This window comes from Carassius gibelio, chromosome A3, assembly GCF_023724105.1.
Source record: "Carassius gibelio isolate Cgi1373 ecotype wild population from Czech Republic chromosome A3, carGib1.2-hapl.c, whole genome shotgun sequence".
Taxonomy (NCBI): Eukaryota; Metazoa; Chordata; class Actinopteri; order Cypriniformes; family Cyprinidae; genus Carassius; species Carassius gibelio.
This window is the reverse complement of record NC_068373.1, coordinates 24,216,648-24,242,620: the sequence shown is the minus strand read 5'-3', so window position 1 is coordinate 24,242,620 and position 25,973 is coordinate 24,216,648. Positions and strand designations below refer to the sequence as shown.

Genomic DNA, 25,973 nt, shown 5'->3' with positions numbered 1-25,973 from the left:
ATACAGGAATGTCTAAATACTGCAATGATTGCTGGGTAAAGATTTTATTATATGTTTGTGTAGGCGAATGTGTGTGGCGAATACCACTGGTTCAGGGTTCGATTATGAGAAATAAATGAGAGGCGAGTGAGAATCCGTAGGACAATCTGCAACAAATGTGTAATGAACAAACACTTAACAAAGCCATGATATCATCTGCTGTTTCATTTTCATTGGCCCAAAATATTAAATGACTGTCATAGAAACCAATATGCATACTGTAAATAAGAACCAGAAACAGCAATCTGCTAAACTCTGTGGGAATTGAAAACATGGGGAGGAATTTCTTTTTTTTTTTTTTTTTCATTGGAGCAGCTCAGATCTGTCTGTTAGGAAATCACCAAAACACAGCTCTGCTCAGCTGTTGCTGCCCACCAGGGATCTCTAAATGAGAAAGTGAGGTTGAATCACTGCGGCTGATGTCACCCCCACACACACCAACAGATGACAACATTGAGATTTACAGCCTTCAAGGGACACCACATCAGACTCACCTTAGTCTTCAGGTTTATTTACTATTTGGGCTGATACAAAAGGTCAAAGTGTTGCTGTTTAGCCTTGTTAGCCTATGTTGGTAGATGCTTTAACACCATCTAACTGTGAAAAGCATGTTTCTCCATTTGCGGTCAATCAAAATTAGCTGTATTTTATTTCTTTATATTTACAAGCACATCTATTGGTTTTAATAAAGTCTGTTTGGTCAGTGCACAGTTTTGTCTTGGAGCACTCTTAAAAGAATATAGCATATCAGCTAGTGAATATTTTGGGACTGTTTGTTATTGTGGTGAATCAACCAATCAGAGCTGTCTTGACATAATTTTGATTATCATGTGAGGTGTTTGGCTTAAAAACTTGCGTGATCCAATAAGCTAATATGGGGGTCCAGCAACCGCCATTCGGTTGAACGTAAATGCTAATGTCTAATAGCTTTATCAATGTAATATCAACCTCATGGTTCTGGTGCTGCTTAACAGGAAACTAGTCTTGGGCCTGGTTTCACAGACAGGGCTTGGACTAAACAAGGATTAAGCCATAGTTCAATAATTTTATAACCATGCCTTAGAAAAATCATTACTATGGTGCATCTTGAGACAAAACAAGGGCACTGGCATATTTTAAGTTCAATCAGTGTGAGTTGCTTTCAGCTGAAACATCTCAAACTTACATTTTAGTCTGGTACTAGGCTGAAGCCTTGTCTGTGAAACCGGGGGTTGGTGTCTTTGACGACAAGATGAAGAAGTCTTGAGCAACCTTCACATAAATATGAATATTACTATAGTTAAGAAACTGTAAATCATATTGATGCAAGACCCATGCCAGTCCCTTGACTAGCACCTTTGAAGAAGCAGGAGCTTATCAGGAGTTGAAGCTCTTCCAGAATTTCAGTCACATTATCAATAGCATGCTCCGAATTGCTAGCTGAAACCATTATTTTCAGAGGCAAAAGCAGGGCAATCTGTAGGAAATTGAGCATCTAAATGTGCTCAGAGGGCAAACAGAGTAATATCTCGTTCCCCAGTTTTCTGCTGCTCTATTTTTGTGTCTTAGAACAGTATCTGCAATTCCAGTTTTTCACATACCACCGCTCTGCATATTTTGCATATCTCTCTTATTTAACACACTTGATTCGGATAACCAGCAGGTTAGAAGAGAGCTCCATGAACTGTGTTCCAATTGACAGGGGCCCCACACAGTGTTCATTGCTCCTACTCCCTGAGCACAGGTAATCCGTTGAGGTTTTCTTCACTTCGGAACATTCATTCATGGATTTGCACTACACCACGGTCTGCAGCATCTCTACACACAGACAAAACTTACTAGAGAAGTGTGACGTAATATATCTCTGTAGATAAAAACAATTTAAATTTTAAATTCACGTCTTGTACACTTTAATGCCCTTTGAATGGAACATATATGCTTCCTTCGAACTGGAATCATGGCAGAAAATCCCATGATGTCCACTTCGCAGGTCACTTACGGTCTAATAGAAGAAATGTCTGAAGTGATAAGAGTTACAGTACATGCAAAATGTGCAGAGCAATGGTACATGAAAACTGGAATTGGGAATCACTGTCTTTGAGCTTAGAGAGGGAAGACTGGGAACTCTGTATATGCAGGACATTTATGTTAATTTGCATCAGCATCCGTGTTTTACAAGGATTCTGGATATTTCAAGTTGTTCATGAGTGTTATTGAAGTATGTTACGATAGAAGCAGTGCTTGGAGCCGTGGTAGATGCTCACATCCATGTTTAGAGTGGAGACAGATGCCAGTGTTGGGATGCAGGGTAATATGTAATCACAAAGCTCCACTCCAAAGCCTTATGTTGATGAAAAACTGAGACAGAGAGAGAGAATGGTAAAAAAGGCTCAGAAAAACAAAAACACACTAAAGGACATCTAAAGAGAAAAATAAGGCAATTTTCTCTCTCCTTGTTACTTTGGAAACCCGGGTTCACAAGGCACCAATAAAGGTCTTTCTGTAGAAAACAACTCGTGGCCATCTCCCACACGCTTCTTATGAAAGTTGTAATAGACTTCCTGTCACTTTCAATGAAATGGAGCCTACAGATTTACGATCTCATTTATGCCCAGGCTACAATGCTGAGCTCAGAGATTGGTCTAATGAAAACCGCCCTAAGTTCAAACCCATAGACGTCTCTGGGGCCAAGCGTGGCACTGTAATTGGTTAATCTTTTCCTTAATGTGTTAATAGTGGCCTCAAAGTGAAGGCCAGCTGGAGATCATGAACAGAAGTGGCGACGGGGAGGGCCTATTGATCATTCCATTTTCGCAATTGGACATTGATACCTGGGTAGCTTCTCCTCAGTAGGGAGTGTGTGGGGTGTGTGTGTGATGGTTCCCAACTGAGCCGGGGCTGAATATCAAACTGCAGGATTGAGGCTGGTAAAGGTTGAGCAATAAGTGGGGCTCACAGTGAGGGCTGGGCACATAAAGGAGCTGGTGTCAGGCTTTGGCAGCGGTTCGGCTGAGTAAGAAACTGCCACTCTGAAATTATATCGCAGCATCTTCCCCCTCAGCAACTCTCTGCTTTCACACGGTGGGGGTGTTTCTTTCCCTCCCGCTCACACAAACACTTGCTGTGGCATCTTGTTATCTGTTGCCCTCACACCAGGTTCTAGCCTCCTTTGGTCTGTTGTTCTCCATCTCTCGGTGAAGCTATCGGTGTGCTTTATTTCCATACCTTTCACTGAACATTTTTGTGTTGGGAGTACAAAAGGAGGTTTTGGTTAAGTGAGCTTGGACCTGTGGGACATCAATTTAGGCTCTCAACTTGCCGATTATTCCTCTGTGATGCCCAGGACACCATTTAGCCATGATGTCATCCCTATAGAGTGAAATGTGCCAGATTGATTTCTGATTTCCCATCAGTCTTTGCTCTTAATGCTGCTCTTATCCTTGTAAAGGCTCGGAGCTCAAAACAAATTTAGGCTCTCACATAGTGTTCTGACCAGGTACAACAAAACAGCTTTCCAGTGAAAAGAAATCTTTCTTTAAATTAAAAATGCTGCACAATGTGACAAATAGGGCCTCAACTAACGGTTAATTATTAATTGGTTATTTATTCATCGGTTATTTATTAATCTGTTGAATAATTTGATTAATTGATTAACCAGATGGAAACATCACAACTTTGCTACCATTTTTACATTCTAAATTGCCTACCATTCTAAAGCAGAAGTTTAAATCACTAAATTAAAAATGAATAAAATCGCAAACTCAGTGTTACCTAGTATGAGGAACACACTTATTCACTTATCTGAACATACAGTAGTAATTATATTCAATGAATAGTTCGTTACAGTGGTCCCTACTGTGACAACTCAGTAATAAAAATACAGTTGTGTCCCAGGATCACAAAAGCAGTCTTAAGTACCTGGGGTATATTTTCAGCAATAGCCAAAAAAAACAAACAAAAAAAAAAACATTGTATGGTTCAAAATGATCGATTTTCTTTTATGCCATAATTCATTAGGATATTAAGTAAAGATCATCTTCCATTAAGATATTTTGTAAATTTCCTACCCTGAATATATAAAAACTTAATTTTTGATTAGTAATAAGCATTGCTAATAACTTCATCTGGACAATTTTTAAGGCAATTTCTCAGTATTTTAATTTTTTTGCACCCTCTGATTCCAGATCTTCAAATAGTTGTATCTCGGCCAAATATCAGATCATAATAAACCATACATCAATGGAAAGCTTATTTATTCAGCTTTCAGATGATGCAGAAATCTCAATTTCGGAAAATATTTACACTTAAGACTGGTTTTGTGGTCCAGGGTCACAATTGTGATACAATGTAGGATTTTAAACATACATTGAATTTCTAACAAGAAATATTTAAGCACATATATATTTTTGTCAGAATTATTGTGTTCCTTGTGCTCTACAGTATTTATGCAAAATGAAGTGTTTAATTTAAAGTTGGGCTGCTTTGTATTTCTACATTTTTCTCACAGCAGCTTGGTGTGTGTACTATTTTCAGTGTTTCCCAGATGCATTTTGTCCATAGAAATACAATATTTATTTATAAAGCTATATAGTGACAAGACTGATGGATGTTTTCCTTGCATATTACAGATACAATGAGTGAAAAATTGTAAATTGAAAACTTCCAAAATGATTAATTATAATTCACTACATAATTGCTTTCCACTCACTAATGTACAGTAAAGATTATATTTTATGGCATTAAATAAATAAATATGTATTGTATAATATTATGCATATTATCGATCTGTGTTTCCACTATGTTTCAAATTGAAATGCAACCTCCAGTGTCACAACCCAGAAACTCAATTCTGAGTTTCCCCACCCATAAATAGGATTTTGCACTGTCATTCATGTGCACGAAACTTAATTACGATATTTCAGACTACACTTGAAGAGCTGTCAGCCACATAATTGTCGTCAACCATGATTAATTTATTCAACTGCATCCAATAATAAAGGTGTAAGTAGGTCATGTGATTCCCCCTTGTGGCGGCCGAGTTAATGAAAAATAAACATAATTTATTAGGCTACAAATTTGACTGGAATTATCTCACATAAGTGTACTTGATTTTAAACGTTTTTCTAAACTACTATCGATTTTCTTCTGTAAAACTTTTTAAACAAGGACAAAAATGACCTTTAATATCCAGTGATGTGTAGAGGGATTTTAGACCAATGCGATTTCACGGCAGACAGGGCTTTACCCTGGTACAGAAACCAAGCGGCTGACAAAATGTCTTGCTCATCACTTACCATGACCACGGCAGGTTAAGACAACAACTAAAATGAACATAGAAGACGAACCATTTCTTGCTTTCTGCCTTATCGTGTCGCATCTGATTAGGATACGCAACATATAATCAGCAACTTCATTTACTCGCTTGTCTTCGGAAATGCCAGCAAACAGACTGCGCACTTCTGACAGAGTAATTTGATCGTTTGCAGGCTGTTAAATGCAAATGAGAAGTAAAAAAAAAAAAAACAGACTCACGCAGATACACTCACTCTGCCGTTTACGGATGACAGCTCAACCATTACTAAATAAACCGTGGCTCATTTCATTTGACCTGTTTGTTCATAAATAACTATTCTGTAACATGCACTCACATGCAGTACATATGCTGGAAAGCATGGGAAGATCTGAAAAAGGAGAGATGCTACACACATCTGTGTGTGATTTGGAGTGTGTGTTTTTGTGTGTGCCCCCCCCCCTCCCCCCGTTCTCTACTCTGCCATTAGCAGTAGATGAGAGGAAATTACAGCAGAATGAATTGGTGGGTGGTAATGAGTCCAGGGGTGATTCTAATCAGTTCTTAAATTAAAACTCAACATTTATGCAACATTAATGAACAGAAAGCATGTTTATTTGAAAGCGCAGCTCCCCATTGGCCTCCTGGCTTATTTTTTTCCACCGTTCGGATGAGCACACATGCCGTGCCGACGTTTAACATGTGAGGTGCATGTACTGCACGGATGATTGATGCAACAGTTTTATCCGCTTGAGGGGCTGCGGGTGGCAGAATGGCGTGTAGATTGAGCCGGAGCTCGACGCTAACCGTATCTGATGTGATCCGATACTAAGCCACAAGTCTGTCAGGACAGGAATGAGACTGATGATTAAATTTTAGGGTGGTAATACACTCGTCCGAGAATTGAAGACTGCATTCTTTCAGGCCAAGGTGAGACACACTTGGGCTAGTCTCACATCGGCTACAAGTGGTCAACAGAGCGGATCGCCAGAGAACGGCATTTCAGAGACGAACCGGCAGACCTGTCCGTGTTCATCTCGGGGAGAAGGCTGGATTTCTGTATCAGCAGAAAAATCACTGCTAATGGAATTGAGGACCCTGCAAGATTTGACTGAATGTCGGACTGGACAGGAAAACAGCACAGAGGCATAGAGGCCCTTTATGACAATATGTGGCATTCTTATGCAAATCAACATTACAACGGTTAGATAAACAGAAGGAACGAGGCTAATGACTTTGAACTAGATCAACCTTATCAAATCTGCGTGTGAATCTGAACCACTGAGAACCGTGTGTGTGCGTGTGTGTGTGTGTGTGTGTTGAGTGTTAGCACTTGTATGTGTGTCCGTCTCTCATGCCTTCAGGCTTTGCAAGCACCTTCACCGGAATGAGATGGGAGAATTTATGTGATGTAATCTACTGGCTGAAAAAAAAAAAACAGTTTGGTGTATTTTTAGACCTTTGAACTTTAATGTAATTTCCTTGTGTTTTTGTGTTTGGTTGTTTCTATTATTTTGTTTCTTTCAAGAGAGAGAAAGAGAGAGAGAGAGAGAGAGAGAGAAAGGGTGTTACTGAAAATAGGGAGCCCATGCTACCTAAATGAAAATGTGCTCAAGGGGAGAGACAGGGATGGAGAATAAATTGGAGAAACGGATACAGAGAGAGAAATGTTCTCAAGCCAGAATTAATCAAAACAACAATACGTTTTTTGCCTGCATCTCCAGATTCAACAAACCGGTAAAATTGAAAAGACAAGCGCCATTAGATGGTTTAAATCAATTGTAGCTCCACAACAAATGAATATAGACCTTCAAATGGATAAAAAATTTGCACATTACTTGTCTAGCAAAGAATTTAAGTTGAAGGAAACACAACTGACAGTCAAAAAGCAGAAATCGAGAAGGCTTGATGTAATCAAGTTGTTTTTCAAGGGAGCACATGGAGACACTTCCATTAGAGACAATCAGAGGATGAAACGTGGCTTTGCTGTTTCACCAAAATGAAAATCACTTAAAAGTTATTTTTCTCAAACTAAAACTTTGTGATGCTTACAGAGAAACTCGTCAAATTATAAAATTGCACTATAGCATAAATGGCAGCAAAATATATGAATTATCAAGTAGATTTTTTTTTCTTCACATTTTCAAATATTCATGAAACATCAACATGTCATCATTCATAGAGCCATACATTGTTCTATCAAAATGAAAAAGAATGCAAGTCACTGTAGCCACAACAGTATGACTTTTTGTAAAGCTTGAAACAATGTGTATTGTGAAAAGAGATCCACAAATAGATTTGACTTGAATGAATAACATTGAATCTGATCTTTTGTATTTGTGAAACCTGTATTTTTTATTGCCTCTGCATCTAAATTTAAAAATCATTTTCTTTTTTTTTTCTTTTTTTTGAAATTACATTTCTCTGGCAGGCTAATATATCATTATTGAGTTGAATTGCAGTAATTTGAATGAAATTGAGAGAGTGAGAGATTGCTCAGGGACGAACAGCGCTGAAGACACAGGAAAAAAGAGACAGATGAGAATGATAGGAAGGTGAGAAGAGGACAGACTGTGGAAGAAAAGGAGCGATGTGGAGGGAGTGAAAAAGTGAAGGAGACAGAGAGAGAAGAGAGAGTGACAGGGATTGGCAGGAGTGATGGAATGTGACAGTGAGCTCATGGGGCGTCTGCTGCTTTACTCTCCAATCACATAGTCTCTCTGTCCACTCGCTCGTTTAATCTGATCGGGGAAGTGTGGAGAGAGAGAGAGAGTGATGCGTGAGAATGAAAAACACAGAAGACGGTGCGAGGGAATGAATAAGGACACATTTTATCATCACTCCCTTTTCTTGTAAATGCTGTCTATCTTTAATGACATCATCAGTTGTTCTTTTCCAATCTGGCTTTATTCATTTTTTAGTCTTTAATGATAGCAAACAATAATAATGATAATGAAATTAGAGCTGCTTAACAATGGTTAAACAGTTAATCACCATTAAATATAATCATAATGATTAAATGTTTACTGTATTTTTTTTTTTTTTTTTTTTTTACATTTCATCAGATTTATTGCACTTCCACATAAGCACTAATCAAGAGAATGTCAACTTGCATGGTTTGCTCACAGATTTATTCACAGCAAACAGTTTAAATAACCATGTGAAAGAAAACAGACTGTATTGCACTTTTATTTGAGCAGAATATCTTAATAATAAATAAAATGTCTGCCAGTGTTTTTAGTTCATCAGAGCTTTTCTCTAAAGTAGGGTGAGCATGGTTGCCAGGTTAGGAATATTTAGTAAACAGAAAATGTATAAATAAATGCAGAAACTATATGCAGATCTCTGATTTGGGGTAAACTTTTGAAGTCTGGCAACCACAACCAAGAACGTTTGTTGAGGCTTGTTACCAATGCAAGATAACATAAATGGCAAATTAAAATTAAAACAGCCAGCAGGCATATTGCAGATGATCTTGCTTAATAAATCAAGAGAGAAGCAGAATCACAATTGAAATGTGATTCATTGTGCAGCCCTCGTAAAACTAGAAAGCACCAGCTTCATAAACATTGCAAATTGTGCTCTCTGCAAGTTAAGCTTAATCAAAAGCATTTGTGTCAATGTTGATTACCACAACCATTAATTTCCACTTGTCCTTCCTGGGCTAGAGTGAGGCACTTAATGCAAAATGGAAGTAAATGGGGTCAGTCAGCATAAAATTAAATATTCACCATTTCAATAATACAGCCACGGTAAAATGATTTTAGCATAAAAAAATGCTTTCTAATTGTGCATATCCAAATTTACAACTTTGTTGCCAAGCCAAAACCATAAACCCAACTGTAAAAATTATTTAAACAGCTTCACAGCTAAATTAATATGCAGTTTTAACAGAACAATTAAAGTGCCTTAATAAAAATATAATCCTCACATTTCTGTTTGGCACTTAAAATTGCCACTTCCATTAAATACACCTCTGTTTGCTTCTTCTGTTTTTTAAGAAAAGAATGAATGGTTAATATTCAATATTATGCCACATATGTTATGGATTGAGTTTAACTCTTTACTATTCCATTAATGCAAAAGCAGAAAGGTTTGTGTGAGATTTAGTTCTATGGTATGGGTAGAAACCATTATCATCTCAGTATAAAAACTGTAGAAGTCAATAGAAAGTCCCCACTATGATCAGCAAATGTGTGTGTGTGTGTGTGTGTGTGTGTGTGTGTGTGTGTGTGTGTGTGTGCATTTGAGCCTGTACATTGTTTCAAGGCATCCATCTCCTGACTCCACCCCCAATGAAAAAGCAGCTTTATCGATCCAAAGCAGCTCTATTTCCTCCGAGTGTCTAAGCTGATCAAAACGTCCTCCTCTCACAGATGCCACATTCTATTCCGCTCATGCATTTTGCTCTGTCTGTCTATGCATCTTTCACTATCTATCTTTTTTTTCATCTCTTTATCTCTTTCTCTATGTAGGCCCTGTATCCGAGCCCAGAGGAGGGCTGGCAGATCTACAGCTCGGCACAGGATGCAGATGGGAAATGTATCTGCACAGTTGTGGCTCCAGCACAGAACATGTGTAATCGAGACCCACGCAGCAGACAGCTCCGTCAGCTTATGGAGAAGGTGACATTCATTTGTTACATGCACAATAACCTAGTGACACGCGCTTGTTAAGAGCAAATCCTAGCTGAGTAATGATTTGTACATATTATGTAGTCATTAAACATGAATCCCAGACATTAGTTAATACTTTTTCCCATTAGAGAAATTTTGTGAAAGTACACGATGCAAACAACCACCTAAAAGAGGACGCGTCCTAAATACTGCTGTGAAATTGGATTCATTCAGCTGAGGATGTTTTTATTTTTTTCCTAATCGTGTTCATTAGACTAAGACCAGGCAAAGAACAACTGAAAAAAGGTCCAAAGTTACCTCCTAAATTAGGAAATGGAACACACAATCCACAGGGCTTTACTAAAAGCTTCAGATTCACATTGAGACCTTGTTTAAAGGAGCAGAAAAATTAAAATTAAGTCTCTACAGTCGTTGCCAAAAGTATTGGCAGTGACATAAATTTTGTGTTTTGCAAATTTGCTGCTAAAGCTGTTGTGGTGTCCCTTCACATTACTTCTACGCACTCTAAAAAATGCTGGGTTAAATATGGATTTTATAATATGGAAATATGGAAATATTGTTTTCAACCAACAGCTGGGTTAAATGTTTAACCCAGCCTTCTGGGCAGTGACCCAACCACTATGTCAGAAGAACGACCCAATCACTGGGTTTGTCAATATTTTACTCAGCGCTGGGATCTATTCAACCCAACACTTTTTAGAGTTCAAGTATTGGCAGTGAGATAATCTAGAGGCAATGTGTATGAACACCACAACAGCTTAAACAGCAAATTTTGCAAAACACAAAATTTATGTCACTGCCAGTACATTTGGCCACGACATGTGAGTAAATGATGACAGAATGTCTTTCGAAGTCTGTGTCATGCATTTCTTTCATCTGTGGAACAAAAAAGGCTCTATTAAGCCCTATTAAATCCAACTGACCATTTACTGACCTTGTGTGGAGTAAAAGATAAAAGGTAAAGGGGAATTGGAAGCCCTGCTAAACTATATTAGGTTCAAATTATGCTGGCTAGTGGTGGTTTTGTGCTGGTCTGGTGGAATTCAGCTCTGGAAACTTGGCTGATGAAGCTGGCCAACCAGTTGCACGTAATATAATTCCATATGTAAGGTGAGGGAGAGAAATTAAAACATAAAAATAAATCAAGGAGAGATGGTGTTTTGCTACAGAGAAATGTCTGGATATTGAGTCTTCTGATATGCACAGTTCAATCGATTGGCAGTTAAATGCAGAGTGTCGGCATAAATAGATTGTTGGACTCTCAGCCAGTTGACTGGCCCCCATTTCATCATTCCTCACCAAAGCCCTCAGTGGTTTCCAGCCTCATCTGTGAACAGCAGCCCATTAAGAACCACACGTCCCCATCAACATCACGCTCACTGAATCAGAGAGAGCTATCACACTACAATAGGAAGCAGCTGTTTGACTAACTAATGAGCACAGCTGATGGAGGCAGAGATGAAGAAAGAAGCAGAGAAATAGATGCTGATATTAAAACAGTTTGGAGAGGGAATCATGAGAAGGCAAATTTGGGACTCCAGACAGAATGATTTAATAAGGCACGTGACTCACAATCACGCCAATCTACCACAGTATAACTCAAATTCTGCCACAATCTCTACCTTAAAGGAATAGTTCACCACAAAATTAAAATTCTGTCATCATTTAATTAGCCTATAGTTGTTTGAAAGGTTATATTAAGAAGCATTTTTAAGAACGCTTCAACTGTTTTTGTCTGTATTATGAAAGTTACTGCATGGGGTCCAAAACTTTAAGGCTCCAAAAAGGACACAAGGGTAACAAAATGTATCTATTTGACTGGTCTTCTGAAGTGATAAAAGATTAAAATGTAAGTATTTATTCACTCTCAAATCAACGTGTACAGAAACTACATCAAATCTCAAACATCAAGAAACATCACTGATGTTTGAAATTTGTCACCATATTTGATGTCTTCTGTGTCATCTGTATATTAACGTTAATCGATATTTTGATTTGATTCAAGAGTGAATAAAAGATCAATCTGAGCATCAAAGATTTAAACCCCACTGACTTCTGTAATACTATATGCACAGAAAAAGCTGAAACATCTACAAAATATCTTCTTTGTGTTACAAAGAAAAAAAAAAGTCATACATTACAAGTAATTTTGAAAATTAAATTTTTTGGTGAACTATCCCTTTAAATCCTACATAAACTCTACCTTAAAGGAATAAATTCTATAATTTACTCACCACCAGGTTGTTCCACACCCTTTTTTAATAAAGGCATGAAAGAAGGAAGTTTCGAAGAATTTCTCAGCTGTTTGTCCATATTATGAAAGTCATCAAGAGTCCAAAGCTTTCAAGCTCTGAAAAGGACATACAGGTTGCATGAAATAATTACAATTCATTTGAAATTTATTTGTATGATAAACGGATCAAGAGTTAAGCTTTTATTCAAATTCAAGATCAAGATTTTTATTTGTCACATACAGTGTTGTGGGTAACGCGTTACAAAGTAACGCGTTAGAGTACTCTAATTACTTTTTTCCTGAAATTTGTAACTTAACGCGTTAGTTTCGTGCGTAAGTAATCAGTAACTTCGTTATTTTTTTAAAAAAAAGTAATCCGTTATTTTAAGGAAAGGAAAATCCCGACTGCAGCCTGCTTTTTGTCAGACAGTAGTCCTAGGTCTACTGTGCCACCTGCGGATGTACAGTATCAGCGGAGCCGAAGCTCTGTGATCGTAAAGTCAATGGCTGTGATGCGTCTGTGCCCTGCGCCTGACCCTGTGTGTGTGTGTGTGTGGTTTTTTTTTTTTCGAACTCCCGGCAAGATGGCAGAGAGGACAGCGTTTGGTTTATGGAAGTACGCACATTATTTTCAATTTGTCAACGAAAAAGAAAAGAACATAACGGTAAAATGCACACTCTGTGAGTGACACTTTAATAATAATTAGTTCGGCTATTAAGCTATTTGTCATTTGCCTGTGTGGCAGTGAAGGATTTAATTCGGTCGGTTTGTTATCATTTTTGTTTGACAGGCAGCTGTTAATTTCTGTTAGATCATTGGCTGGCTGGTTGTTCATCATTTCTAAATGGATTTAAATCTGCAAGCCTGTTTAAGGTTGTGTTTACAAGTAAGCATACTTGTACTTTGATAACTGCATTATTTAAAGTTAAAGAAAAATCAGGAGTTATCTTGTGGTGCTCATAATATACAGTAGCCTAGGCTAACCGGGCTGGGTAGGTGCGAATTTTGATTAATAATATGTTCTGTGATAATAAATAAATAAAACGCCATGTGGAATAGGCTATTGCTGACTGTCTTTCCTGTTATTGTTATCCTGCAGTGTTAATTTAGTCGGATGACTGACGTTATTCATTGTCGGGAGTCACGACTTCTAGGTGCATTTAAAGGGGCCGGGGGCTGTGTCTGTCATGTGTGAGCCGCTGCGAACTGCTTTTAATTTTTGGTAACGCATGAGTACTCTAACGCGTTACTTTTATGAATAGGTAACGCTGTATCATAACTGATTACTTTTAATTGATGGTAACGTTGTAACCTAACTAACTACTTTCCAAAGTAACTATACCCAACACTGGTCACATACATGGTTAAATCAAAACATTGATTAACGTAAGTTTGGTTCTTAATGTCATTTGTCCGTGATATTTGAAGTTTGTGTTGCCATATGTGATGTCATCTGCACATATGTACTGTCCATTGACCAATGTTTTGATTTGATCTGAGAGTGAATAAAGGATCAATCTGTTTATCAAAGTGATTGTGATCCTTTTTAGAGCTTGAAAGTTTTAGACCCCATTGACTTCAACAATACTGTATGGACAGAAACAGCTGAGACTTCAAAATGTTTTCTTTTGTGTTCTGCAGAAATAGGAAAAGTCATAAAAAAATGCTACAAGGGACAATAAATGAAAACAGAATTTTCATTTTTGGGTGATATATCCCTTTAAATCCTGACACAAACACTGCCCTAAATCCTGCCTTGCCCCTCTGTCAGGGTTTAAACACCTCATCTACAATCGTACGGCAACATAACTCAACTACTCAGACAATAAAATGTGTGTGTGGCCATGCCAGCAGCTGTGAGCCACTAATGCTCCTGCCTAATAAAATGCAGACTAATGAGGACACCTGGGTCAGTCCCTCTCTGAGAGAGATGTGTTCAGAATTAAACTACCACCACCCAGCCTCTTGTGTGTGTGCGAGAGCGTGCATCGTCAGCGACATGCATGATAAACAATAACTGAATGCAGAGTGAATATGTGATCCCACATAACCCTTGCCCAAGTCAAAATATCCACAATCCTGAGCGCTACGTGTGACCATTGGGTCTGACAGCTATGCAGAACAGGTAATTAAACAAGGGCCCTCATGCACATCAGTTTGGACATGAGGAGAATACCAGCATACAATCAATGTCCTGTTTGATTCTCGTAAGTGCATCCAGGAGGAGGGTGTGTTTGTTTGTGTGTGTGTTGCCTCTGAGAGAATGTGGGAGTATGTAGGAGCTAGTAAGGTGTGTGTGTTGGTCAGCAATCACGATCATGTCGCCTGTGTGTTGATGTGGGCAAGATGCTCAGTGGGTGGTCTGAATATGTAGGATGGCGGATTTGAACTACAACAAACTGAAGGCGTCACACTGTTGTGTCCTCAAAAAACATGCCCTGATGCATTACAATGTTTTGACTTTGTGTTTTGTGGTATTTAACAGGTTCAGAATATCACTCAATCCATGGAGGTGCTAGATCTGAGGACGTACAGAGACCTGCAGTATGTGAGAGACACAGAGAACCTCATGAAAACAGTGGACGGCAGACTGAAGACTGCCTCTGAAAATGCACGCAGCCTCAACCCCAAGAGTTTTCAGGTACTGAAGCATTTTCAGCCTAAAAAAATGGCTTAATATGATGGCTTGATATGTGATTTGTATTTATGCATTTTTAGCCTAAATCACAGCAGTAGGCATTTTACATCCAAGTCTGCAATCAGCCAAATCTATTCAAACAATCAAGCTTTCTGATAAGGGGGTTAACACAGAAAAATAGCCTATTACTTCTAAATTTTTATGTAAAAATCTTGATAACATTATAAGTGGACCTCAGAGAACAGTACAAAATAATAAATCAAGGACATCTGAATACACCATCAATTCATAAATAGCACCCAAGTGAACATTATTGCAACAGTTCCTCTCGTCCTGCAGACCTGTGACAGCCAGCGTGGGAGGCAGATGTGCTATCAAGGAAACAGCTTTTAACACAGGCACAAGTGTGCCCCTTGTGGTCAGGGGAGTATGTTTACTGCAAAGCCTTTACCAGCTGGGCTCTATTAGACTCACTCTCTTTCCGGGTCATGGCACCAATGCAACTAGTTCCTCTTGGCCTGTTCCAAGTGGGATTCGAACCCAGTGACAGCTGGTATGGGAGATGAGAAAAAAAGAACACTGCAGCCTCTAAGCCCAGTCACTTGTGCACCTCTTGAGGTCAAGGGAGTGAGGTTTCCTGCCCAGCCTTTACTAGCTGACCTCCAGTACATTAATACAGTAATATTAATTGTGTTACATGACTGGGTATTGAGCAACATCAGTGCATGCTAAATAGCATACACAGTATTTTTCAGTATTTTTCATACTCAGTATTTTTATATAATGCGTTTAAATAATGCCCACCTCTACTTTAAAACTCTTTCCGGATGCCTCTGCCCCTACATGAAATGGACACTGACACTAACCTTCAATACCTATATTCTTTCGATTTAATTGAGACATACCAAAAGTCCTCTGAAAGAATTCAAATGCACCTCAATTATTTATACCTAGAACTTGGAGCTTGTTTCAGTATTGAGTGTGTTTGTGTGCATACGAAAGGTTAAACTTTGTTTTGTTCTTTTTAGCTAGCAGCTGCTCTCCCAAAGGCTCAGATTCAGAGCCCTTTTATTATTAAAGCTTTTTATCTCTTGAAAACAAGAGTGGGTTGGTAGCCCTGCACAATCTCAAAATAGTAGAAGGATTCACCATTAATTTACAGCTGACTAAATGGAAGAGCACACTTTAAGATGAGTAACATGTGGCTGTCTGCTAAAGAGAAGCCACAGACTTTCCTCCCTTGGGTATCCCTATCATTCAGAACGCAGCGCCACCACTTACCCATCCACCCCACTCTGCTGTGGTGTGAGTCACCAAACGCTGCATAGAAAATTATTCCAAAATGTTCCAGAAATCATTCCTCATCTATCGATACATGTTCAAAAGCACCATAATCCTTCCTTTTTTGTAACCCTTTTTCTTTGCTGGAGCCACTGGTGCCAGTGTTAAAAGCACTATTTCAAAGAGTGGGGGTCTCAGAGCCTGGCTTTATTTCGGCAAGGCTGCTGATGAATGTGGAGAGCTCAAAGTCGCCTATGGCAGGGCGGGAGATTAACAAGACTACATTTTTGTGTCTCGGAAAAGGAAAATGAAATTTATGATGTGGTGCCGCAGGGCTGAGAGCAGCTCCATCACCAGATTTATGATAAACTTTAACAAGGAGGAAACAGCCCCTCCTGTGGTGAGCATGCTTTATTGATACACCTGCTGTTCAAGACCCTCTTTATTGATATAATTCAGCCTATGCCAGTCCTGCCAGTCTGCATGGCTGAGGTAACTGATTGCCCACACTGAGCTGAGCTTAGCCCACAACTCTGAGCTCTTTCATATTTGCTTGGTCACGCCGAGTTGAATAGCTGACAGTGCTCAGATGAGTGGGCCTGTGCCACCATGTTGGAGGATCAGTAGATTGTGAGAGATTGCAAATGCATAAAATAAATATTAGGTTCCCATGTGAGGATACATTCGGATCCGAGGCAGTAAACCGGTCATGCAAGATGAAATATTTGAGATGAACATGGTGAATAGCTAATGAGAGCCCATGCAAATTCCCAATCTTCTGTGAGAGGGAGTTTATCCATTTCTTGTCTCTCCTAACCTCCATTTCACACCTTCCTTCTTCCGTTTACCGTAGGAGTTAAAGGACAAGGTTACTCAGCTGCTTCCCCTGCTGCCAGTGGTGGAGCAGTACAAGGCAGATGCAAGAATGATCCTTCGGCTGAGGGAGGAGGTGAGGAATCTGTCTCTGGTACTAATGGCAATTCAAGAGGAAATGGGAGCCTATGACTACGAGGAGCTCAGGCAGCGAGTGCTACTACTTGAGACTCGTCTGCACTCATGCATGCAGAAACTCGGTAAGACTTCTAGTAGAAGTGAGTTTGAATTGATTTTAATAATCTGAAAAAGTAAGCAACCAATCTATTGACAGTGCACACACAGTATTTGAACTATTACAACAAGAAAATAGAAAGACTTGATTTACTTAGAAAGGACTTGATTGGCATGATTATTTGTTGAGTTATTTAAGAGCAGCTGCAGTAATTTACTTTCAAATGGAAAAGCAAAAGTAAAGTAGAAATGTTTGATGGTCAGGGAGACCACATTAAACCCAATTAAGTAAAAATTTACTAGTTGTCTAAAAACAGCCAGCGAGCAGGCCTCAAACTGAAATGTCCAAAGTTAATTTGGCTGAAAGATTCATTGTCTTTCAAATGCATTATAAGATAAATTCTATTCAGGGTGAAACTGATGAATTCACAAGAAAATACGAAAATGATCTAAAGGATATTAATTCTACTCTATAAATGACGCTTTTGGAAATGTAATGCTAACTGATTCATTCAGAGTTCCTCTGAAGCTGTTGTTTATAGTGCCCCCTGTGTTCTATCACCAGGTTGCGGTAAGCTAACTGGCGTCAGTAACCCCATCACCGTCCGCGCCTCAGGTTCAAGGTTCGGCTCCTGGATGACTGACACGATGATCCCCAGCTCCGATAATAGGGTAAGAATGACTGTGCCACAACACCCTATCACTCCATCACTGCCACTGCTATGATGAGCCATCTCTCTCCAGAGACACACACAAACACACACACTGTGACTGACTCAGTGTTTTGGTACAGTGAAGCTGACTCAATGATGGATAGTTCTTCCACCATTTTTCATCCTCCCTCCCTCTCCTTCCTTCTCTATCATGCTCATACTCTCACTCCCTCACTCCATACTTCTCTCAATCGTTAAGTCTCCTGTCAAAGCCACAGTCCCCATATTAATTACTCCATCAGGGCATTGGGTATTAACAACTTGTTTAGGCAAAAGCTTCACCAATCACTGCCAGAAATTACTAGCAGCCAGAGCCATTCCCAAGGAGATACAACTGGGAATGTCGTCCTGGTCCCAGTGACAGGGGCGCCGGACTGGGGGGGAAAGTAGTACTGATTACCAGGGCCCCAAAGGAAGAGAGGGCCCTTGAAAAGTCTGCAATATATATTTTCAAGGGGTGGGGGGCCCATTAGGACTGCCTATGCATAGGGCCCAGGATCTTATGCAGCGCCCCTGCCCAGTGATAAAAGGTTGTGTTTACCGACCATGTTCCTGGATGCACACCAAAACTACACATTTTTGAACCTATCCTAATCAAGTACACCTGATTAAACTGAGTACCTCATTAGTAAAGACGCCAAGACCAGAAATGAATGGGTCAGATATGGGAGATATTCAAAGTGTGTACTGTGAGGAACAAAATTGGAAAGCACTTCTCTAAGTTGTAATCTCTTATTGGGTCCAGTGGTGAGAGGTTTTTTTTTTTTTTGGATTCAAGAGTGTGAACCTGATATGGAATTGGAATGCAAGTAGAGGAATTTTATTCAAAGACATTCAAAATAGGTAATCTGTCTAACTGTTCTCTCTCTGTCCAATCATTTATCCTTTCCACTATAAAAGGACTGACATGGAGAGGACAACAGGCAATGATCATAATTTATTCTGTATTTCATGGGGGCAAGCTGAAAGTTCACCACAAATGATACAGTCCTTTATGTTTGGCTGTAATGATCACATCATTAGCCAATACCAATCATCGATCACGTAAAGTGACAAATAAATCACTGCAATCAAGATAACAGTCATATAAATCTGGCAGGCATCTGAGCATTCACTGTCCCTAGATTTACAATGTCACACACACTGCATTGCTGGTCAAGCTAGCATCAGCATCCAAAGCACAACATACGCCATTCTTCTCAGAAGGGAGCACAGAGGCGGAGACGGGCAGACCGCAGTTTGACCACAGCTCCACTCGACAATCCACAGGGACTCGTTTAGCCCACAAAGGAAATGCTATACTTAATGTTCCAATTATCCTGCCTGTCCATAAGTCACCTGCTCTCCTCTTCTAGTCACCACACAGCCCCACAGTAGCCTAAAAATAAAAACGCAATGCATCTCTCTGTGGAATGAGAAATGGGGGAAGAGGCAGGGAGGGAGACTGCAGGAGGGAGTGAGGAAGGAGAAGAGGAGGCAAAAGATAGCAGGGGAGTGTTAAATCCTCAGAGGGGCTTCATTATGTAGGAGAAAGAACATAATAACCATCCTAAGTAAGGTGACTGTCTGAGGTTTCATAACAATGTGTTAATAAAGAGTGCGTAGAACATGGCTTAGTAAAGATGTGAAGATTGTGTGCCTGATAGATACTTCAGACTCATACAGTGACGGTGAGTAAGAATAAGAGAGGCAGAGAGAGATGGAGAACTGCTAACATGATTGATTTCCTGTGACTGTGGAGTGGAAAAGGGCAGGGAACAACTGCTGCAGCTGAGTGCAGAGCACATACAGCATCTTCACTCCCACACAGAGAGCAGATCAATAGATTTGACAATACACACACACACACACACATACACAGACTGTGCACAGTCAGAGTCACCGCTGGTTACACAGGAAGAAAGGCTCTGCTGTCACTCTCTGAAAGGTAAGTCAGGGGATGGCGTCTCTTTTGATGTACTGTACTTTCATCCAGGTATATGCTCTCTCTACACCATTCTTGGCACAAAAATCTCAGCTTTAATTTCCAATTTCTCAGTTTTAATTTCAACTCTAAATGTACTCATTTAGTTGTAATGTCACCTGCACTCAAGCTGCATGAACGCTACAAGTTTGTGTAAACTGATCCTCCAGCATCAGAATCAGAAAGAGCTTTATTGCAAAGGAATTTGTTTTGGTGACAGAAGCTTCCAGTACACAGAGATAATAAGAAAAAAAAGATATGTGAATAAAACACACACACACACACACACACACACACAATGGAGTAAGATGTAGGGTGGTATTAAGTAAATAAACAGTAGACGAGAACATTTAATTGTTCATACGGGAGATTGCCTGGTGGAAGAAACTTTTCTTGTACCTGACAGTCCTGGTGTTCGGTACTCTGTAGCACCAGCCAGATGGTAAGAGTTCAAAAGGAGATGGCTTGAATGTGAGGGATCCAGAGTGATTTTCTGAACCTTTTTCTTCACTCTGGATGGTCTCATAATGCTCGATAAGCAAACTGGGGTCCAGTGATGCCCTTCAGATAAGCCAACACAAGTCTCTCAAATGACTTAATGACCACAGATATTAGGGTAACAGTTCTGTTACCAAGTCCTGTGATTTTGATTGTCTTTGGAAAGGGGAAGATGGTGGAGTGTTTGAAGCAGGCATGGACTTCACATAGCTCCAGTGATCTGTTGAAGATCTGTGAAAAGATGGTGGCCAGCTGGTCAGCACTGGTTTTCTGACAGGCTGGTGAAACACTGTCTGGGCCTGGTGCTTTTCTTTTCTGATCTTCTCTGATCTGGAGTACGTGGGGGGGGGGGGGGGGGGGGGGCATGTCAGAGTGGGTGTGGGGTGTGAGACAGGGAGTTTCAAATCTGCAGTAAAACTCATTCAAGGTCTTCAGCAAGTTGTTGGTTCTCCTTAGTGCTGGGAGATTGTGTCTTGTATGTCTTTTAGGTCTTTCCACACTGAAGCAGGGTTGTTTGCTGGAAACTGGTTTTTCAGCTTTTTAGAGTTGCTCCTCTTAGCCTCTTGTGGCCTGATTGTACAAGATTCTGTCCCCACTCCTGTAGGCATCCTCTTTGGCCTGACAACGCTGTCGATGTTTTGCTGTGAACCATGTCCATCAGTGTTGTATGTTAAATAAGTCCTGGTAGGAAAACTGATGTATGATGTTATAGTACCTGTGAGCTCGTCCAGATTGGTGGCAGTAGCTTCTAAACACTCCAATCAGTGCAGTCAAAGCAGGCTTGTAAATCCTATTCTGCTTCATTGGTCCACATTTTTACAGTCCTTATTAGAGGTTTAGATTTCAGTTTCTGCCTGTAGGTCAGTATAAGATGAACCAAACAGTGATCAGAGAGCCCCAAGGCTCCCTGCGGGACAGAGTATTGTAATGTTGTAATGTTGTGTGTTGTTTCAAAGCATGTAATGTGCTGTCTATATTTTGACAGTTTACGAGAGAGATTTGCTTTATTAAAGTCAACAAGAATGATTATAACAGAGTCTGGGTATTGTTGCTCTATGTCTGTGATTCAGCCAGCTGTTGTAACACTGGATTCACACACACATAGGGAAGAAGGATAATGAACGAAGAAATGTCCCGTAGCGAGTAGAACGGCTTACAGGTGATGAAAAGTGCTTCTAGATCAGGACTGCACATCTTCTTCAAAATTATTACATCTGTACACCACGTTTCATTGATGTAAATGCATGACCCACCATCGTGAGATTTCCCTGTGGACAGTTTGCCAGATGGATACTAGGTAGCGCCAATCTAAAGCCGCACTCTCTGAGCTTCCCACGCTTGCGTGCCTTAAAATGCTTGAACAGTGCCACTGCTCCTCCAATTACAACTTTCAGCAAAACATCAGAGTAATCAAAACTGGTAGAAGATTTTGTGGTGTGTACTGCCGAATGGACAGCAGTTCATCCCTGGTAAAACTTAATGGGTTTGAAAAACAGACAGGGAAACCTCCACATCGAGGCAGCCATATCCGGCACCATCTTAAAGGTATATCTGAAAAAAAAAATTATTAGAAAATTATCAAAAAATCATCTTGTGCTTTAATGGAAATAAGAACATGAGGTATTTTATTATTTCTTTTTTGTTTTTTACAAAGGTGTACACACGGTCATGGAGTATTTTTTTTCATCTGGCTAAATACCTTCATCTAAATTAAGGGTTTGTGTAAACAAAAGTTTTTTTCTGTTTAAAATTAGCATTTTTTTTCTTCATTTTCAACTAATTTTATTTTTTTTGTTTTAGTGTTCAGAGATTCCTAGTTTCAGATTTTCATTTTAGCTTCAGTATTTTAGGGTAGCCAAATTAGTTTATTTAAAAAACTATTCTTAGTTTTTATTTTTATTTCTGTTAACAAATATATAATATTTTTTTGAAATGATAATAGCACTGCATATAATAACACTGTAGTTACATATACATACATTTGAACAGTTTTACGCATTCTCTGGGATCTAACCTATGACCAGCACCATTCTCTACACTTTGGACTGTGCTGCATGTTTGTGTTTTTCTTCATTTGTATCTATCATGCATTTTACATTTGTATATCTTATTCTGTCTCAGGTATGGTCAATGGACGGTTACTTTAAGGGACGCCGTGTGCTGGAGTATCGCACAATGAATGACTTCATGAAGGGCCAGAACTTTGTGCAGCATCTCCTACCCCACCCTTGGGCTGGTACGGGTCACGTGGTGTACAATGGTTCCCTCTACTACAACAAATACCAGAGTAACATAATCATCAAGTACCACTTCCGATCCCGGAGCATCCTGGTGCAGCGCAGCCTTAGCGGTGCGGGATACAACAACACCTTTCCTTACTCCTGGGGTGGATCATCCGACATCGACCTCATGGCCGACGAGAACGGGCTATGGGCAGTCTACACCACCATTCCCAATGCTGGAAACATCGTCATTAGCCGTCTGGAGCCACAAAGCCTAGAAGTGCTTCAGACGTGGGACACCGGCTTCCCTAAACGGAGCGCTGGTGAGTCGTTCATGATCTGCGGCACTCTCTACGTCACCAACTCCCACCTGGCCGGTGCTAAGATCTACTTTGCATACTACACCAACACCTCTACCTATGAGTACACAGACATCCCCTTCCATAACCAATACTCCCACATTTCCATGATGGACTACAACCCCCGAGAAAGAGTGCTCTACACTTGGAACAACGGACATCAAGTCCTTTACAATGTCACATTGTTCCAGGTCATCAAAACCTCTGAGGACTAGGTCACACAGACCTTACAAACACATTTGCTTATACACAGATGTACACACACTGATATGCCCACACGAATCACACACATATACACACATTTATGTGGAGGAGGACATGACTAAAGCTAGAACTTTTTTTTTACTGCATTCCAAACTTCATAGAGTGCTTTTATTCATCTAATGTTCTGAGGAGAGCAAGATTGGTACTGGTATACGGACTTAGCCTTTATTTTCTTTCCTGTGATGATTCAGCATGAGTACTTTCTTTTTATTTGTGGAAAAAGAATAAATAAACATCAAACTTTACCAGTTTCAAGTTTCACCTATTTTTTTGCAGAGTGTTCTTTGTGAAATCTTTCACAAAGCCTTAATCTAAACTCCAGTTGTAATATAACTAGAGATTTGCCACAGCAGGGTTGAGCCAAGCTCCTCTTGACTGCCTCAAGAAGTGAATCCAGCTCCTGTTTGGTGTCAGCCTTCCCGAGGAGAGACGTCAGTCAGGCAGAGCTCCGTGACATGAAGGGGCTGAAAGGTGAGGTGGCAGAGGAGCAGATATGGAAGACAGCAGAAGAATAAATAACAAAAAAATCAACAGTATTCAGTCAGAGATGAGGCCCCAGGCTACAGTGATACCTGTTGCTGCTGCTGCTGATGCTATTGTTGTTTGCATTTGCCAAGTTGCAATCTGTTTCCATGTCTCTTTCGAGGCACACCTCATCATCAGGCTGTGTAAAATACTAAACCGTGGGCTTGTCAAACTACTTGTTAAATGTGTTCTTTATTTAATTTGAGACCAAAGTATGCTTCCCTTGTCCGCATTCTTCTTTGGTTCACAAATAGTCAGTGTGGCGCAAGGTCGCCGTGATTTTGCCAAGTAAGACATGTTCCTGGATCAGCATCTTTTGTTGATACTGGATCAACATTACTGTCCATAAATACAGACTAAAACCGATCCCTACCCCTGAACCTAATCCTTTCCATAATTTATTCCTAAAATCAGTGTGAAATTATAGCTGATTAACAAGATTGTAGAACCCCCTACCACTGATTGTAAGCCCAAAACCGATATTTCCTGAAAAGTTATCCCTTCTGATTGGTTAATTGGAATGTTGTTCCAGGATCAACAAGGATGTTTATCCAGGAACATTTTGTACTAAGTGAAATCATGGTCTCCGTGATGCAGACAGCCTGCCAAGACACAAGTATGAAGTAGGACAGACACTATTATTCTTAAACACCAGAAAACAATTAACAAGTGTAAAATGTGGGAAAGTCCACACAACTCTGTGCTATTCCTGGCTAAGTGTAGCACCTACAGCTCTGCATGTTCTTCCAAAAGATCAAAATGTTGGAAACGAGTAGCTGAAGTTTATTTATAACATAGAAGTGTGATCTTAAAGGGATAGTTCATCCAAAAATGAAAATTCTGTCATTAAATACTCACCCTCATGTCGTTCCAAACCCGTAAAACCTTCGTTCATCTTCAGAACAGAAACTGAGATATTTTTGATGAAACGTTAGAGCTCTCAGACTCTGCATAGACAGCAACGCAACTGTAATGTTCCCAGGTCCTGAAACGTATAGGGACATCGGTAAAACAGTCCTTGTGACATCAGTGGGTCAAGTTTTGAGAAGCTACGAGAATACTTTTTGAGTACAAAGAAAACAAAAATAATATATTCAACAATTCTTCTCCCTCGAGTTACGTCTTCCGCCATTTTAACGAGTATCACATTGCATACACATGCTTTTCCCCAAGCCTAAACCATGTTGATAACACAGATTTCACTCTAGATACTAGGTACTACCCAAAACGGCGGAAGGCGTAACTTGGGAGAGAAGAATAGTTAAATACATTTTTATTTTTGTTTTCTTTGCACTCAAAAAGTATTCTTGTAGCTTCGCAGAACTGAAGTTGAGCTACTGATGTCACATGGACTGTTTTACTGATGTCCTTACTACATTTCTGGACCAGGGAACATTACAGTTGTGCTGCTGTCTATGCAGGGTCTTAGTGCTTAGTGCTCGTGTTCTGAAGATGAACGATGGTCTTACGAGTTTGGAACGGCATGAGGGTAAGTAATTTATGACCAAATTTTCATTTTGAGGTGAACGAACCCTTTAACTGGTTAAATGGGACATTATCTTTTTAATCTGTGACAGTTATGCGGTTTAAAGAGAAGTCTTAAAGGTACAGCAGCAAAAAAAAAAAAAAAAAAAGAATTACTTCAAAGGGGCAGAACAAAAACAATGGTCAAACTAAATGGCTTAAAATTAAACCTTGAGTAATTGTATGATATAGCCCCTTCAGCAGTAAAAGGGTAAAGGTATTACTTGTATAAGAGAAGAAGTCAGAGGTGAAGGAGAAATTCATGCAAATTCAGCAAACTGATTATTATTATTTTTTCAGATGCCACTGTCTCCTCTTCAGTTCTCCTTTGTGGGTTCATCACATTGTTGTTTCAAAGAGCAACTGTGCATGAATCTCAGGTCCGTTTCACACTACATGCAAAAGCAGCACGTAAATGATGCAGTAGCCCAATTACAAAAGCAGGCATGCATGATCCTTTCTCAAGAGTGTTTCCACTGCATAACAGAACTGTGGAACCACATAGAAAATAAAGTGATTTTGAGTTGCCGCATTTTTTTTTTTTTCATTAGTAAATTATTAAATGACTATCAGGAGTTGGCCTTTAAGAAATTACAAACTTGATTGTTGTGAAAGTGAATTTGCATCCAAATGGTAATTTAATGACATAAAACTGAATCTGGTACAGTATATGGTCTAATGTGTTTCCTTTTTAAGAATATTCCCACAGTAAAAGTTAATAGGAAGTTAAAGTGATGAAAAGTAAGGACATGTATTGTCT

The 25,973-nt window shown here is 39.6% G+C and overlaps 1 protein-coding gene across 2 annotated transcripts in view; it reads left to right on the top strand.

Moving 5' to 3' along the window:
- Positions 1 to 23,414, top strand: part of LOC127952939 (noelin-2-like) — a 54,705-nt gene extending 31,291 nt beyond the window's left edge. For both annotated transcript variants that reach the window (XM_052551875.1, XM_052551874.1), the window contains exons 2-6: positions 9,784 to 9,933; positions 14,665 to 14,820; positions 16,952 to 17,171; positions 17,711 to 17,817; positions 22,441 to 23,414. In XM_052551875.1, coding sequence (XP_052407835.1) covers positions 9,784 to 9,933; positions 14,665 to 14,820; positions 16,952 to 17,171; positions 17,711 to 17,817; positions 22,441 to 23,115 — 1,308 coding nt within the window. In that variant the 3' untranslated portion in view covers positions 23,116 to 23,414. The remainder of the gene's footprint in view (positions 1 to 9,783; positions 9,934 to 14,664; positions 14,821 to 16,951; positions 17,172 to 17,710; positions 17,818 to 22,440) is intronic.
- The last annotated feature ends 2,559 nt before the right edge of the window (positions 23,415 to 25,973 follow it).